The following is an 18,405-nucleotide window of genomic DNA, read 5'->3' as shown; positions in this document are numbered from 1 at the left end:
TCCTTCCCCTCCCTCGTTTCCCTAACATTCTACCCTCTAACACCATTTTCAACATCCCCTCCCCGCTAAGCACTAACTCCATCCATACCTTCTGTCTCCTCCGTATCTCATCTAAAAGCTGCCTCTCCTCACCCACCATGTCCAGCACTTCGTCGTTCCTTTTCCTCTCCGTCCATTTCACCCTCTCCATTCTTCTCCATGCATATATTTCAAATTAATGATCACGTCAAGGCCGACGCATTGACAAAATTAGCAATAAATCGTCCGTGCGGAACACTTAGCGTGAGATTTCACTACCTGTACTTCAATCGCTATGTTCATATCGAGGAATCGGGTGAAATTTGCGCGCGTTTTGGTCGATTTCGAACTAGCGGGAATATTAGCGTGGAACTGTGAAATGCGCAATGTCGTATTCTCAGTTTTCCATGCGCTTAGCAACCATGCTTTGTTACTGTCGTAACCGTGAACACGGATATTAAACAAGAGGATCCTCAAGCAGGCCCCTAAATGTATATTATCACCCGCCGCGCATTTAAATGGGTTTACAAAAGTCACCACACGCGTCGCTGACGGAAGAAGTGATCCGAGTTTTACGGGGAAGTAAGGTATAAATAGGGGTGCTCACCGATATTTACACACATAATGATTTTATATATCAAATTCATAATTTTTCAATGCTATTCCTAGCAATTACATTCTTTATTATGCAAAATAATGGAAAAAAGTGGATCGCATTGCACTCATCACAGCGACGCGGACATTTTTGGAAGCCGATTAAAATGCAACCGAAGTGTCAACGGGAATAAGCCTTCCATGGGATGGATTTGGGCCTCCCCTATGCACTCCACTTGACCGTGAATCGTGGAAGAGGAAAACTCGGAATGAAAAATAATGTGGATATTATATGAAATAGAAAATAGAACTCCGGAAAAGAAATCGATGCGGCTAAGAAATAGCCCAACTCAGTTCAACACCTTATGCGCGGCAGTTCGCACTTTTATTTCTGCAAAAGAATGATAGATGGCGTCCAGTAAACGCTAATTTTTTTCCCATGAAGACCCGAAACTGTGAAGCTTATTTCAACGTTAATCTTAATTTATATTTATTACTATTTTTTCCATCAATCGTTCTAAAGTTAAACAATTTTAATAATTTCAGTTTTATTTCCCATCAAAGACAGGTGTAACATTTATTTTTAGGTATATATTCATTCATAAACCGATTTCAAGCGATTTCATGAAATGAAAACTACTAATATAAAGTAACTAAAAAACTAAACTAAAAAAGGGCAATAAACTGACTAATTCTGCTGAACTTATAAAACCAATACTCATTCATCAAACGCCTATCACTAACTTTCGATCCATTTCATCATTTTCCAGCAGCAACATAAAAAATAAAGTTGCATTTTTCCACGATTATAAAATATATTCCGACGATTGTTTCAATGTTACTAAAATATTTCAATGAAAAATATGGGTATTACCGGTAATACCAATTTTCAATTAATTACACTTAATTTCCTATTTCCAATTAACTCTTAATTTCCTATTTCCAATTCAAACCTCATAATCACTAGGATCCTCAAGAACTGGATACATTCCGAAGTACTGAAATGTTCACGAAAACACGATTTCAGCAGACAAAATTGTACTCTATTTACAAAATAAAATAATGAAATCGTACAATATTGCTTAGTTATATCACAATTTACAAATATCTTCTTGAAAATTTCTAATTCATTCCAGAAACAATAAAGTACCTACGCCGACGTACTGAATTATTAACAAACACATATATTTACACCATAAAATACTATAATCAATCATTACTCATAGTATCACTACTTTTTAGAAAAAATCAAACGCATCCGAGAAAGGATAAGGACTAATTAGAACGAGGGCAGAGAGGCATCTTCTCGGATTATCCCCTTTAAGTTGGGGTTCCAAATCCCGCCGCCGCGGCGCTCGAGAGAGAGAGATCGGGGGAGTCCTCTGTGAGCGACCCACAGAACTACTCACACGCCGGAGGGAGTCCTCGAGGAGAGGAGGGAATGCAGAGGCGCCGAGGGCGGTGGTGCGGGTCGAGGGGCAAAGCAGGGCGATTTATTTACTCTGGGTAGGGCGAGGAAGGGCAGGAGAGTACAAGAGGTAGGAAGGAAGGAGGCACACATACCTTTCGAAGCTGAGCGAGACTTTGTACTTCCGCTGCGTCTCGGAAGATGGCGACGTTGAGGAGGACGACGACGAGGAGGAGGCGTTGGCGGGCGGCGCCGCAGCGGGGGCGGCGGGCGCCGGCGCCTGGGCCGCCGCAGCGCTCGCTGCCGGCGACTGCCCCTTCGAGGCAGCCGTCACCACTCCGCTCAAATGGAAGCCTGATAAAAAACAGAGAGGAGAAAAAAAAAGGTTAACAACATTTCGGACACTTACGGATGAATTAATGAAGTTTTTTTTTTAATCTCTGCTTTTGCCCAAAAGAGCAAAGTCACATTATAGTCAAATAACAACTTCTGTTCAAACAATAACAATATACCTATAAGAATTCGAACAATCGAATTTCGATCCAAACTCGATTTTTCAACGTCGATCATGACCATTTAGTTTGATCACACAATTAGCATCCATCCACACACAGTCACCATCGGCCTATGATAACGTTATCCGTCCCGAGTGAAAGAAGTAATAAGTAGTATAAGTAATTGTGTATATCCAGGAAAAACTTAGACTTTTCTTAGGCCGGTAAAATTGGAAAGGCACGCCTTCGATCATCGAGAGAGCATTTCAATCAATTGATCTTCCTTCAAAATTTTAGTTGAACCGAATGGCACCAAGCGATTATCCCTCAGCATTAATATGGATGTAATTGTCAATTATTACGATCATTAATTCAATCGTGTATTCTGAGTAGTGTTTTTTTCTACTATTCAAATGACTATTTTTATTATTTTTTGAATGAATAATGAACCTTTTTTGTACGAACTATTTTGATCAAAAAAAGGACCTTCGATTATTTCGATTAATCGATCTTTTAGTTCGAATTTCAATTTTTTGTCGAAGAGTCGAGCTTTTCATTTCGATTAAAAAACGATTGCTCGAAAAATCGATATATTGATCGACATTTTTCTATCACTAGCCCCCACTAATGCACGCCCCAGGTATAAACGTAGATCGACACATGAAATTCGCAGAGGGTTATGGGGCGGCTACGTGGAGAGACAGCGGCAGTTCCTCGGCCTCCGCGGCACGGCGCTTCTCAGACGCACGAGGCCGCAGTTAACGTGTGTAAGTGGAGGAGGGGGTGGGGTAGATTCTGGTGCCGAGGGCGGAGGCGCCACTGAGTGGCGGTATGGCGCCCTCCTCGGAGGAATTTCCGGGAGAGGAGGAACGTCGACAAAATGGCCGACTCCATACCTTCAGGCGAGAAGAGAAAAAAAATACGACCGCACGAGTCTGCCAAGAGCAGAAGAACCCTGCATCGCGGAACTACCGGTAGGTGGAAGCATCGACGTCCGCGAAAGATGAAAGGGACAACGTTTAAAATTTACATCTACATGTATCCCCGCGAACCGTCTCAGTAGACATGTGATTGGGGGTTTTTAGGACACCAAAATGAAATTGAGAAGGCCCCGTATAGAGTCCCACCTGGCATTAATTTGAGCCCTCCGTTGTTCGGGAGAAAAACGAATTTTTGATGATTCCTGGAAACATCACGCTTAAGTGTTTTAATTTGTGTTATTGTATTTATTCCACTTACATTAGCTGTTGGAGGATCCATACCAATATGAGTTAGCAGTAGTGATGCACTCACGTAACATGCTCTAATCCTTGAAGGTGGAATTCATTACATTTCGAGACGTTACCAAAGAATGATTTTTCAATCACCCAAACTGACGACATACACTCGATATTTTTATTGGATGTATAAATCAATATGTCGAGAGGAAAGACACTGAAAAAGGAATTTCTTCACATGTTCGCCAAAATATCTTACCCAATGTATCGTATCTGTCGGACCTGAGAACATAGTCAGGTTCTACGATGATGCCTTCCAAGTCGCCCTGAAAGATATCTATTTTTAATTGCTCGGGCAAATTAAGCCTAGCTCCTATCCTCTAGCCACTCCTAGCCTGATTTGCGTAAAGTAAATGGAGCGCTTGCAGCTGCCTTGACGGAACACGCAGATTTTCTTTGTGTTCCAGTCAGTTCAATGTCTAATTCTTCCTACAACGGATCTCATATGCTCGCTTCGCACTCAAGGTGAGGCCTGGCTAAGTCATATAGTCTTCAAGTTTTCGCAAACACTCATTGGATAGCTCGAACTCTCTTTTGGCATTCCAAGAAGATAGAGCATGACAAGGTATCGTGATTGATATTCACCCATATGCATAACATCAATTACCAAATGCCAGCCTCCTTCGTGTCAACGGAGATCTGCTCATGAGCGGTAAAATTAAAAAACACTTGCACAAAATAGGACAAAAACATAACGGAAGGTCGGCATTTAATATCATTAGATTCACTAAAATCAGATGTCTCACACAAGCCAATAATTAAGTATTGGGAATTCAAAACTCGCTACAAAATAAATCTTCACACCATCTGATCCACACAGATAAGATAAAAAAGCTACCAATAAAATCCGTACAAACTGGAAAGTAGTTGAAATTTATGTGATTTCGTAACTTGTTCGAACAACTGAACGCAGTAAAGACCACCAATAACTCATTTAAATTAACAACAATCCGGCTTACCGACAATGACGTCAAATCATAAGTGATGTCAATCAGTAAAAAGAACAATTCATGTCTGAGGAATTTAGGGTTCTATTTACTAACGAACTATGGTCGCCTCAACAGAAGTGTGAGTAGAAGAGTCTTACGACACTAGCCGCAGCGAACGACCGTAATTTAAAGGCAAATGCAATATGTCCATTTCTCGAATTCTGAGTCGCGCGCAAAAACGAATCATCTGCAAAATAATTGACGACGTAGCTATCCCAGCCATTATCTTCACTTGTGAAATGTAAAGGGTGACGCGACCATGCTACCCAACAGTCAGCAAAAGATGAAACTCGCATGCCTCTGTAAGAAGGGCACAATTGACAGAAAACTATTTCGCGATTATCACCAAAGAAAATTAATTAATATTAGGCGTTGCACGGGATACATTCTAGTGGATGCATTCCAAGCAATGGCGACTACCTTCACGAACGCGTTCGCTAAGCACTGTGAAACAGCTAGCTGAATTCCGCGACGCAGCTTGAGATCGTAACTTTTTATACCACACGGCATACTTTGGCGAATGGGAATTTTCGCGAAAAAAATTGATGGTAGCTTTTGAATGTGATAAAGAGATCAGAACACCATCCAAAATATTGGAAAATAGTTTACAGCGCCGAACATAAATTCGTGTCAACAGGCAGAAAATACGAACATTATTAAACTCTAATATCAAGGAGTCCTACTCGTTCATAAGGGTTGGATAGATTACGGTCATACTCGTAAAAGTGTTGTGAATTTAATTGTAGTATATTGCACAGGCCTTCAGTACTGCACAGCAGAGAGAAAGGAAATCCATTTGTGAATCCTATTAGTTAAAATAATATCTCCAGTTCCATGTTGTAAATTGGATTGCACTATTGGCAGGGAAACGTGCTAAAAATAATCAAGCTAAATATAAACGCGGAGAAAAATTAGGTGCAGGCATTATAATAAATCGATCAGGCATACATCCGAGAAAATATCATGAATTAAAAATAATTTTAAAAGAGCATATAAAATCAATAATTCAACTCCCATTGGAAGATTTGGCTAGAATAGAATCAAAATTTGAATCACATATTCGTCATTGCATAGTGTATATTTCTCTCCACTTCAGATGATTTCTAGCAAACTGAAAAAACATCTTAGTTTGCACAACTTTTTTTTATAACGATAGCGATAAGTCAGTACATTAATTTATGATGGTAAGAAAGACTGACAAACACACAAAACAGCCAAGCTTTCTATTTTTATTCATAGAAATAATCCGCGACTTTCGAACAGGATACGTTCCGAATACTTCGTCGTGGGTCAGATAGGTTTCGAGCCGGAAATGACACGCGCAGGAATTAAACCACAATCAAGCCAAAATCTAGCCTAAAGCGTTAATAAGTCGACAAGCATCGATTCTTTCCGAGAAGTACCCGTGCTCTTTAAGCACGATCGTTTAAACAAAACACTGCATGAGCATTATTGCAAATAAATGGAAACAAATTTGAGAAAAAAGCCGCTGTTGACATTGTGATAACAACGCGATTACGCGCGAGATTGTGGAGATGTTTTTCAAGAAGAAATTTTAGCGACATTTCAAAAAGTATTCTTTCAAAATAGCTAAGATCGTAACTTCGGATCTTAACTTCAGTGGGGGAGAATGTGGCTGCATTCCTCTAGAGCCTGAATTATTTCCTTTCGGAGATGATTTTGATGTACAAAAATGATCCTTTGAATCCCCGAATACGGAGTTGTAAAGCATCGTATCGTGGAAAAAAGTCCATGCTTAGTCCCGTGACCGTATTCAAATGAAATCGTTGGCTAATTCATCATCAGTATGATATGGCGCCGTTTGTAACGACTTTGCGAGATATTTTGATGACCAGCATTAAGTGGAAATCGCCCGGGTAAATGAAATTGCTACAGGAATTTTATTTCGAATATGTGAGCCTCAAAACTTTAATAGTTATCTACCCCAACAATTAAGATCAGCCATCACGAGGGGGACATTTTTTCCCCCGTCAACAAAAAAAGTCAAACTGTGTGGGGTTAGGTGTGCCCCCCCGCCAAACACCCTCGAGTTATATGTACAGAAGTCACTGTCACTGCCGCTTTCCGTATTTCCTCCTCCCCCCCCTCCCTTCTGCACGTGAATGTCTCGCCCTCAGCTGTTCGTCCATTCACTCTCCCCTCCCCCCCCTCTACGTCACTTCCCCTTTTGTTTTCGTGACGCCGCTCGACCGCAGCTATAGCGGACGGATCTCGTTATGGGGGGCGGGAAAGAGGGGGGGGAAGCCCCCCCACCTCCATCGCCCCCTCCCCTCCTGCCTCCCGTCATCTCCGATCATGCGACAGAGGCGCTGCAGTCAGTCAACATCCTGCTCCGTGATGGAGAGGAAGGAATCCCACCCCAGCGGAAGGTGGAGGGAGAGAAGACGCTCTAATTATAAGATGGCATTCTTGCAAGAGCTGAGAGGCACAGTCATGAGGAAAAGTACCCACTGTCACTCTGACGTCACTACCTTCCCACGCACAATCAATACCTCCGACAACGCAATGAGGCAAGATAATCAGCGTCGGTTATAGGCAAATATTATGACAAGTATGTTAAAATAGAGAGTCAGAGGATAGGTGCCCCTGGTCTAGTGGTATCCTCAGAAGATGTATCTAGGGCACAGGGGTGCCGACTTACAAAAAATATTGGGGGCCCAAACCGGGGATCTTGCCCCGGGAAAAATCGACAAGCCTGACACATTTTTTCCTCACACCCATAACGAATTTTTGAGGGGACTCGGGCCCCCTCAGGTCCCATGGAATCGGCACCACTGCTAGGGCAGTTGCCAGAACGGGTAAACATTTGGGTCCCGTGTTAATAGCCGGCTCATATCATGGAGCGATATTGGCATGAAATATAAGTCGATATTCGTAAAGAGCTAAAAAATGTTGGAGGAAAGCTAGGCAAACCAGCACGATGACTGCGTTTTCAGCCGTAGACCACTGAACTCGCAGGAAAATTGCGACAAAATCGCGCACCATGGCGACCGCTACGCAGAGAAAGAACGTATATTAAGTACTTGAAGGAAAATTAAGACCGACGCGAAGAAGAAAAATGAGAAACAAGCATTCGCATTCGTTTTCTTGACTTATCATTTACGAGAGCAATCGCAAACGTTCTCTGGGAGCGTTAACCTCATGGACAACCGCTGGCCACTCTTGAACCGTCCAAGACAGAATGGCTTCGCATTTAAATGAACGCATGGCCGATAAATATTTAAAACGCGTCCTCTCCCTTCCATTTCCGTTTCACTCGGAGACTCGAGTTCGTGTTGCGTGCTTCATTGTCACGCTCCCCGCGTGCCGTCCCGCACGGGGGCTGCGCGACCGACTGCGTGCTGTTGGTTTAGGGCGGGCGGCTACGGGGCAAGCGGAATACATCGGAATCGGAAGGCCATTAATACACGTGCGGCAATGACTCTCATCTCGGCGGTCGCCTCCAATGACGATTCGCACCGTAAAACTCGCTTACAACGAATTTCAGGGAGACTTCGTTCTATTTTTACATAAACGAGATCGCATAACATCCACAATAAAGGATTTTGCCCTCTACATCACATTTCCTGCTAATATTAAGTTAAAATTGTTCTTGGAGTGTAGGTCAACGTATGTTATGCAAAAAAGTTTTAGCCAACGTTTCTGTTTATTTTAAACTATCATTAGCTTTGCACATATTTATTAATAAATATGGGAAATATCAATAAATATGTGCAAGGCTAAGCCCTGATGATAGTCAGAAGTAAACAGAAACGTTGGCTAAAACTTTTTTGCATAACATACGTTGACCTACACTCCAAGAACTATTTCAACATGAATTAAACGAGGTCAAGATAAGGAAAAAAATAATTAGCTAATATTAAGTAAATCGTCTATATTTTAACAGATCCATAACAGTTAAACATCATCCCACCCTTTCCATCAAACGGCTGTGAAGGGAATTTTTTTTAGATAACTAGCAGAACTATGTGGTGATGGCCACTCGTGAGAACAACTGATGATAAGGTAGGTAGCGAAGATGGCCGTAATTTCTTCATAAAAGAGGAAATAATTCCTCAAAGCGTAGTTCGTAGCGGCGGGGATTTCGTATCATCCGAACCCATTACATGCCGTGATATTAACATTGGCGATCGTAGGAAAGTCCAAAGGACCGGAAACTCACCTCGTTATGGGTGGAATTTCGTTACATGCGTGATCATTATGAGCGAGTTTCTCACGCAAGGCAAGGAACGGGTTAGTAGCGAAGATAGCCGTTATTTATTTATAAAAGAGCAAATCATCCCCTAAGGGAAGAAAGATAGTTCATAACATCGGGGATTTCACACCATCCGTAGTCGCTACATGCGGGGGAATTAACACTGGTGATCATGGGACATGTCCAAGGGACCGCGACCTCGTCTCGTTAAAGGCGGGATTTCGTTACATTGTGTGATCGTTATAAGCGAGTTTTATTCTATTTCGGAATTTCGCTGAGAGAGGGCGTTAGATGACAGCCCACGGTTAGAGAGAGAGGGGAGGACGAAAAGAAAGACAAGGCAGAGTGGAGCAGGTGCGGTTTCCGCTTTTCTACGCGAAAGGAAAAAACGGCCTAAGCAGGGCCACTTCCTCTGAGCGTATAAGGAAACAAAATTGAAAACGGAAAAGAGTTTAGCGTCAATGCATGAGGAGGGAATGGGGCACGCGTTGCGGTGTATTGAATACAGGTGGCTGACGGGAAGCGCGCGGCTTTAGTCTTCTGTTCCTCTACAGTCCCGGCCTCGACTCGAAGGGAGGGCCCTCTACATTAATAGCCTCACACGACAGCAACTCTAGTTGCAGAAGAGGCATGGCTTCCGGCGCTCGGAACTTTGCGGAACACGCAAGGAATACATTATGTCCTATCACCATGGAGTATCCGGAGGTAAACAAAATGGCGGAGGAAGTTTTCTTCCTAAAAAAAAACCAGTTCGTGAGCATGTCTCTTTATTGAGTGAACAAGAACAGCTCTTCAAACAAATGAAATACAATATATGCGAGAAAGAAAAGGAGCATAAATTGTTTTTAGATTAATAAGCTGTAAAAATATGTTTGCATTGTGTGCATTAAAATATTTCTTGATGCCCCCGAAGTGCAGACAATGAGATATTTCATTACGAGTCTTTCAGAATACATCTACCAGATCAGAAGGGTATTAAACTGAGGCACGTTCAATTTCACTTAATGGATTCCTTCGGAAAAATAATTTCGAAAGACTGATCGCTCATGCTCGGGAGAAGTGTACGAAACAGGATATCGACAACATTCTGATGACACCAGGAGGTCAAACCGGATACGAACTCACGGAGGACTCAGGCTGTACTCTAAGTATCTTACGAACACAGAAAAGAGAGAGAGAGAGGACACATTGAAATTTCGTACTTCAAGATGGCAATGCTGTCGTCGACGAAAGGAAGTTCGGAATCGCTTCAAGCCTCACTTCAAGCACTGCCATTAATAATAAGGATCAGCAGAGAAAACAGGACTCTATCTCGATCGTATGAGAATCGTATCGAAACGGCGGGGATCGGGTTAGTGTGGGGTTAGGTGCGTTGGCTTCACTACCCGTCGAACCGGGTTCAAATCCCAGCGATTGTATGGGTTTCTCAGGTGCTATTCAGTACTTTCATGAGGGCAACTCAAGGCCAGTGCTCCGTCCGTCGAATGTGACGCTAAGCCGTGGTCCTCTGGGCGCCTTTCGTTGGGAGTAGGCTAATGCCGACGTCGGGTTTCCCTCCACCACCACCTACCATTTCCTGTGCCAAAAACAGACTAAGTCTTCAGTCGCCTTCCATTAATACAATATCAATATCATAGCATATATAGTACTTATTGCAATCTTAAGATTGATGTACTGCCGCCCTCCATTTCTACCCATCTCAAACTAGTTCCCAAGCTCCCTGGGGGTGGCTCGCAGGTAGATGTGGTTCTTTCACCACCCTGACGATCTGCACGAGGAACTTGTCTTTTGGTCTTCCTCTGCGGACTTATCCATCAATTTTTCCTTCCTTTACGTTTCCCAAGTATCTGCTGCGTGACATTTAAGTGGCCAATCCACCGCATTCCTCCCTGGAGTACAAATAACATACCATACCAGGCTCGCAACGAAATGGATAGAGGCGGAGGTATAAGTGACATATTGATCTCTACACTTAGCGATCACACAATATTTCAAGTTCATTGCCATCTTCGACTGATGTAACTGAAGATTAAAAAAAAGAGAGCCACTCCCTCACTTGCCCACTCCACCGACCAATCACACGTCACGACGGCGTCTGCGTGCCTTCGAACGAGACCCGCCGCCTCTCCCGCTGCCTCTCTCTCCTTCCTCACGGCCTCGCGACCTTGACTGCGACTTGGCAACGCCGCCTCCCCGACTCCTCCGCCCCCTCCCCCCTCGTCGTGTTTATAAATACGCGCTTATTTATGCATGCACGCACGTACACGAGTGAGTGAACAGCCTCCCCCTTGACCACCGGCCGGACACTCGGGCTGGACTTCCGCGGACACAACACACAGACGGACGGGACGGGGTTCAGACGCAATCAAGAAGTGCCCGCTTGCACCCTAGAACCACGGTCGCGAAAGACTTTCGCATTGTTGCAGAGACATTCCGCAATGAAAAACCAGAGACGGAGTAGAGTAAGGGGTGTGATTCCTGGAAAAAGTTATAACATTGCGATCTAAAAAGAAGAGCTGCCAGGTATGTGAAAGGTCGATACGATAATCCTGATAGTGTAACTGACCTCTTAGATAAACTCGGATGGGAATCTCTGTCGGACCGTAGATTGAAAAGTAGACTAAACCTTATAGATAAATTCAAGGGCAGTGTCTTTTCAAACGAGGTTAACCATATCTTACGGACGCCAATATACTACGGAAGATCAGGTCATAAAATAAGAGAGATAGATTGTAGAACAGAAAGATTCAGAATGTCTTTTTTTCCACGATCAATAAGAGATTATAACGACAGCGATAAAACTCATAAATAGATTGCATGACTTGTAGTGTAGCCTACTAACCTATGTAAAACTTAATGCATGTTTCTTAATTTTATTATTATTTCTATCAGCATATGGTAGTATAATTAGTTAGTATACGTGACGTTTGTTGGACCGTGTGGTGTGCATGTGGGAGTCCAATTGCATGCTGCATTCTGGTGATTGATCACCCCCTGCCTAACACCCTAGATGTGGCTCGCAGGGTATTATGTAGATGTACATACTACCCCGTAAGCCGCCTGAAACGGCGTGTGACAGGAGGAGAAAAAGGCACCAGCCATTAAGAAATAAATGGAACATGCTCTAACAAAGTTCCACCGAGCCTTTATTGTTTTGAGCCCTTATGGAAATATATTGTGGTTCTAACATTACGTCATACATTTCTGGGTTTCTTAACAGAATTACATTTGTATTGATTAAAACATATTAATGAAAAGCCTACATAACTAAGAGCTAGGAGTAAAGGTATAGAAAATAAACCTATCTACAGCATACAAAAACCCACTCATACGAATACCATACAACTAACAAATGAAACTTGAACCTAACAACACAATTTACAATGAAAAATATCTAATGAGCATCAATCAAGTTTTGGGAAACAATTACTTTAAAAAAATTTAATATTTGCGGGGAAGATCTTAGAAATTTCTCCAGGAAAATCCTCTGGTATTCAATCCTAAGTTTGGTTGTCAGCAGCAATGAATAGTCCATTCTTCTCGTTTCCACGCCACCCTCATCATTTCCTCTTCGTAGCTTTTGCGTCCAACATCCTTCTTTATTTGGTCTACTAACTGGAGTCGTGGTCTTTCCCTGCGTCTTTTTCCATCAACGTGTCCCTTTTAAGATTGTCAAAAGGATCAAAATGGCACGAGGAATTATTCCACCATACACGAAGGGTTCCTTAAAAATTCGGATCTTCGGGCAAGTACATCTCTGAGGCTACGAACAGCCATCAATAAGCCACGAAAAAAAAATACCCCAACTTTATCAACGACTAAAACAAAAAGGTTGCCTCATATACTTAAAGGGCGAGAAAAATGCTTTTCTCCGACAACCAATATTCAAAATAACTTCCGACAACACACAATCGGACGAGAACGTCAGCGATGTGGAGTGTTAAGTGCTTCGTTCATAATTGGTTGAATTCATTCCATACATCTCTTGATTGTCACTGGTTTCGCACCCAGGAGATGGCAACACCTGCGTTAGGATGTCCTCGAGTCTTCTGGATTTCCGATAAAACACGCTTTATAATTATATGAGAGAGTTATGTAGAGAACTCTAGATGATTCTGGGATGTCCCAGTTCATGTTCTCTTTTGGGTTGGCTACCCAAAATTTAGCCGCCCAAATCCATACTCCCTAATGCCAAACGAGATGGGACAAAGCTCAAGGCATTGGAGCAAAGAGAGGCGCGTTAATCCTCACGGATCGGTGGTTCACAGGAAGGACGACACTTGTACATTGTGGAATTTCGAAGCTTTCTACAGCAAGGGCTGTCACAGGAGGCCCTCGCGGACGGACGGAGGCTGAAAAAGGGCCCTCAATCTCCGTCTCCTCAGTGCTGGGGCACCATTCCAAAGAGAAGCGAAGAAAAGATGAGATGAGTCCTCCTTTGCAGAGAGAGATGGGTCCTCTTTCTGTCTACGTCGCAGCTGCACTTTGCGTGTCCCGATTGGTGGGTTGGCCGGCCGGCCGAGTTGCTGTCAACCTCCCTCCCTCCTCCAACACCCCCACCCCCTTAACAGTGTCCCGCGATAACGGAGATCGTCAAAGTGTGCACACTAGGCATGCCGGGAGAAGAGAGAGAGAGAGAGGAGGGAATGGACGGACACATACACGAAGGAGAGAAGGCGTGGGGGAGCCAGCACCAGATCCGGTCTTAGAATATGCGATTTGACACGGCTAAAGTAAAAAAAGTATATTTTTATGAAAGGAGGAAAAAGAAATTTATTTTGTTCTGTCCATATATTATACTTTGTTCTTGTTTATTGTAAGTTATTGTCACATTTATGTTTCATAATGATAATGTTTCAAAAAATTATGTATACTTCCTTTTTGTTTTCTGCCCTACCTTGAATTTAATTTTTGAGATGGTAGCTTCCATGCTGGTTTTTTATTTTAACCATTGAAGCTACCTAAAGCTCCATTAATTTGGTGTTGCTAAAACAAAGTGTACATTCAAGGTTGGAGTAATAAATTCATTCATTCATTCCTTCAAAAATAGCCAAAAAATCAATAATTCTGGAAAACGTTGAGCCGCAAAATATAGTGTTAAACTGGAATGTTATTCCGAAAATATTTACCAGAAGAAGATAGCATTGTTTGACTAACTATACTCCTTACAATAACGATATTCAGCGCCAGTCAATTTTTTGGTTCGATAAGATGTTAAACAAATGTGTCGCAATTGGTATACCATATTCTCCTCAATGAAAACGCAAATTACACGTGAATTGACTCGAAATAAAGTGCAGTTAAATTTTTTTCAGATATAAAACACGTAGGAAATCGAATGCGTTGCGGATGTGTCTTGAGAATAGATAGATGCGTGGGTGTGGCGTTGGAGAATATCACGCTGCAAGAGAAGGGATGGCCAATGAGAGAACGCGGGCGACACATTCCACCAACAATTACATTTGGACACGGCAATGCGCGTGCGCAGTGATGTCACGCGGTGGAAGGGACGACATAACAAATATTATTACGAGCTGGGACCACATTGACGTCCTCTCTGTTTTCGTTTGCGACGCAACCTCTTCTATCTCGAATATAATGAGATCAAGGTTACATTACGTTGATATTCTATTCATAATGTTTAAAAAGAGTGCATTCGAAATGTGTTGCTTCAAAAGAACGATGAAGATAAAATGAATAGATCGCATAAGAAGTGCGAAGTTTTAAGAAGAATAGGATAGATGACTTTCGGAAACCTTGGGAAGAAGAGAGAAAAACTTAATCGCACAACAGCAGACACGACGAGACGGTCAGATTAGAACAATCGTTGAAGGACAAATGGCAAAGAAAGGCCAACGTTGAGTTAGGAGCTGCTGATGAAGGATGCAGAACATAAGAATTACGTAGGCGTTATAAGATAAGCCGATAGGAGAAATAGGTGGAAAGCTGCGTCGAACCCATCTGCGGATCCCAGAAATTAATGATGACGAACCACATGCACAGAAAAACTGGTGAATTTTCTTGGATACCAAGCTAGTTACGGATTGATAAAAATCGAATAATCGATCGACTACTATTGAGGATCTCGAAGTCTTAACGATCTAGTGAACTTTGCGCGCGTAGCAACACACATTGTTGTGCCTATGGGACGAACAAGAGTGTTGGGCGGCCGTCGACAATGCCTCCAAATTTCCTTGGACACCACGCCGTAGTTGCAGATGGAGAACAGAGTCTCCCAGTTCTTCCCGAGCTTGTGAGCGTCGAGCGCTTAGCAACACCCAGTGAGAGGGCAGCAAGGGCCCCGGGAGCGGGCGGGTGGCCGTCGACATAGCCTCCGACCTCCACCGGGGGCGGCAGAAGAAGCCAGGGCCGCCGCCGCAACCACCAGTCTCCTTCTGCACGCCTCCTCTGCCCCCCTTCAGGAATAAAGAAGAGCACATCTCCTCCCCCGCACCCCCGACGCCCCCCTCCCCCACAAAAGACCAAAAAGCCCATCCAACACCACCACCCCACGCCCAAATACCTTCCCCGCGCGCAAAGTCACTTCCTCTGCGGCGTTGCCACATCGCTCCCTTCCCACCGACCACTCGGGAGGGAAGAGGAGTTTTAAAGGGGATAGCGCCTTCAGCAGATTGTTTGGAGGGGAATGGGTCGTTTAAAGAACCTGCCCATCCCACTAGCCTCCCCCCCCCCTCCGCTCTCCGTTAACGCCCCCTCCCCCGCCCCTCTCGATACACACGCACGCACGAAACACATTCACTCGTCGTCCGCCGACAAACAGAACGACCCTCCACGGCTCCACCTTCCGCCCAGTTCGCTTCCCAGCGAGCTCGTCCCCGGAGAGCGGATAGGAAATCTTCCAGAGCCCTCACTGCTGGAGTGTTGCACCCCGTCGAGAGGATGGGGAAGAGCGATGCTTTGCTTCTGCGCACGCGGGCAAGACAGTGAAATCAAATCACGTGACCGTTACCATGTCAGAGAATACAGCTGAGTTGAAGTGTTAACTTCGTTTATTTTGAGTTGAAAATTGAAGTCATATTTCATTTTTTTATTATACGCTAAGCTACGCTGAAATTTCGCGGCTATTATTTGGTCTCAAGTTCCCAGCTGTTATGGCTGTCTACTGAGAGTTTCTTGGCTATTTGTAGTTTCAGGCGTTCAAAATTCTCGTTGTGATCATGGCATATCTACGGCTTGCTTAAGTGGGGGAGGGAATATGGGAGGGTATAAGGGCAGTTTTGGGGACTTGGTGTTTTGCGTTTTCGGAAGGGGTATAATCCCAAAGGGTTTTCAAAAGTTCGATTTTTTTATTATTGTTATTTAATCTTCACTCCAATTAACTTTATAGGACAACCGAATAACAAGAGGCACGAGGCTTCGAATATAATCTATTATCATCAAGGATATAACTAGCCAACTTTTTCAATCTCTCGACACGGTATCGGCTATATTCGTTAGTAACGCAGTAATGTTGCCTGCCTTATCCTTCGGCTACCGCTCAACCGCGCCGCAGAGCTCTTGTTTGTATGTATCTCCTTCCTCCAACCGGGTACTGGACTGAACATATCCTTCAGCGTTCCGTGCTCAGTTCGTTTCCCACAGCTCTTGCCCGAGGCCAGAACGGAAAGAGAACCTCACTCACCGCTGCCGCCGCTGTTGAGGTGGAAAGAAGAGGAGACGGACGCTTCGTCGGTTCCTTCCATATCCAATTTCTGGAACCAACCATTTCGGGCCCCTTATAATTCGAGTTTCGTTCGGAACACAATGGTGCGCGCGGCCTCAGCTTTTCAGAGCCGGAGGAGGGAGGTATCTACCTGGACTATCCTGTCGATCTACTCTGCTGCAAGGCCTCTCCTAAGAAGTCCGAGATGCGATCGCATTTTGTTCTTCCGCGTCGTCAACACAAGCTATTTATTGCTTACAATTAGAGTTACGTTGTGACTCATTGTTTACCCTCTCCGCTATCGCGATTTCCATGGAGATGGAAGTAAACAGGTGGCGCACCTGAAGCTGAAACACAAAAGGCTCAAAGTATAGCTCAGTTGGCCATATTGAGAGAAAATGAATGGCCATTGAGTGAATTGACTACATTTTAGAACATATATCAATTTTCCCCGCAGTTTCTTCACCTAATCCTTTGAGTTCATTAATCAAGACGCAAGTACGAGGACATTATTAACCGATATGCTAAAAATTCCCTGGATATCGCAAGGAATATTCAGTAAGGCAACGTAATATATACTCATAACACGAGTGTGGTTTCGGCTAAAACCACTAGTAACACCTCTTTGTGATTATTGCCACAAAAATCAACACGTGAAGTTTAATGAAATATATATTAAAAATTGAAGAGCCTTGTAAAATAAAAATTTACTTCACTATTTATTCGCCAGATTACGACTTCACATTGCAGCAAGGCGATAGAAATACAGGAGTCTGAATGATTTTGCTAGACGACGACGCAACGAGAGTCTGCCAAAGATTTCAAATCGATCGGCAGAATAGGACGTGAATTTAAGCATTGTACGTACCTACTGAATGTGTTTCCGATGGTTAGCCTTTATAGAAGTCCTCTTGGGTAGCTAAGCCTGAATTGAGTCCATTCGAAGACCATCCATGTTTTCGTCGTTTCGAGATCTGAGGAAGATCAGTGGAGATGATGATGGCGAACTTTCTTTTGAACTAGCCGCTCGAGCGCAGTCATCTTGCTTTCGACGCGGTATGCTCGTCGCTCGTGAGATGAAGGTGCGTCCGCAGCAGTACGAAATTCCGTCGCTAGAGGACCACGAAAAGAGGGCCCCACTCCGTAGAATCTCGATTTATTTACTGGGCACATTTTCGATCGATTTTCAAAAGCGCCCGCATCCATTTATTTTCAACATTTGCGATGGAGCGTCATGTTTTTAGTTTTTCCTTTTATTCTAACCTTGCAAAGATTAGCTATAAGAATTACTGAGTAGGTACGCTAAGTATGTAGATTGAAAAGTAGACTAAACATTTTAGATAAATTCAAGAGCAGTGTCTTTTCTAACGAAGTAAGCGATTTCTTACGGACGCCAACATACCACGTAAGATCAGATCATATAAATAAAATAAGAGAGATAGATTGTAGAGCAGACAGGTTCAGAATGACATTTTTTCCACGATCAATAAGAGATTATAACGCCAGCGATAGAACTCATAAATAGATTGCATGACTTGTAGTGTAGCCTACATCTACATCTATCTTCATCTACATAATACCCTGCGAGCCACCTCTAGGGTGTTTGGCAGATCAGATCATATGAATAAAATAAGAGAGATAGATTGTAGAGCAGACAGGTTCAGAATGACATTTTTTCTACAATCAATAAGAGATTATAACGCCAGCGATAGAACTCATAAATAGATTGCATGACTTGTAGTGTAG

The 18,405-nt window shown here is 43.3% G+C and overlaps 1 protein-coding gene across 1 annotated transcript in view; it reads right to left on the bottom strand.

Annotated features, from left to right (window-relative positions):
- LOC124155286 (zinc finger SWIM domain-containing protein 5-like) overlaps positions 1 to 18,405 on the bottom strand; it is a 202,410-nt gene that overhangs the window by 20,899 nt on the left and 163,106 nt on the right. The window contains exon 2 of the mRNA XM_046529003.1: positions 2,176 to 2,374. Coding sequence (XP_046384959.1) covers positions 2,176 to 2,374 — 199 coding nt within the window. The remainder of the gene's footprint in view (positions 1 to 2,175; positions 2,375 to 18,405) is intronic.

This window comes from Ischnura elegans, chromosome 3 (assembly GCF_921293095.1).
Source record: "Ischnura elegans chromosome 3, ioIscEleg1.1, whole genome shotgun sequence".
Lineage (NCBI taxonomy): Eukaryota > Metazoa > Arthropoda > Insecta > Odonata > Coenagrionidae > Ischnura > Ischnura elegans.
The sequence above is the reverse complement of the archived record's forward strand: the minus strand, read 5'-3'. Positions and strand labels throughout refer to the sequence as shown.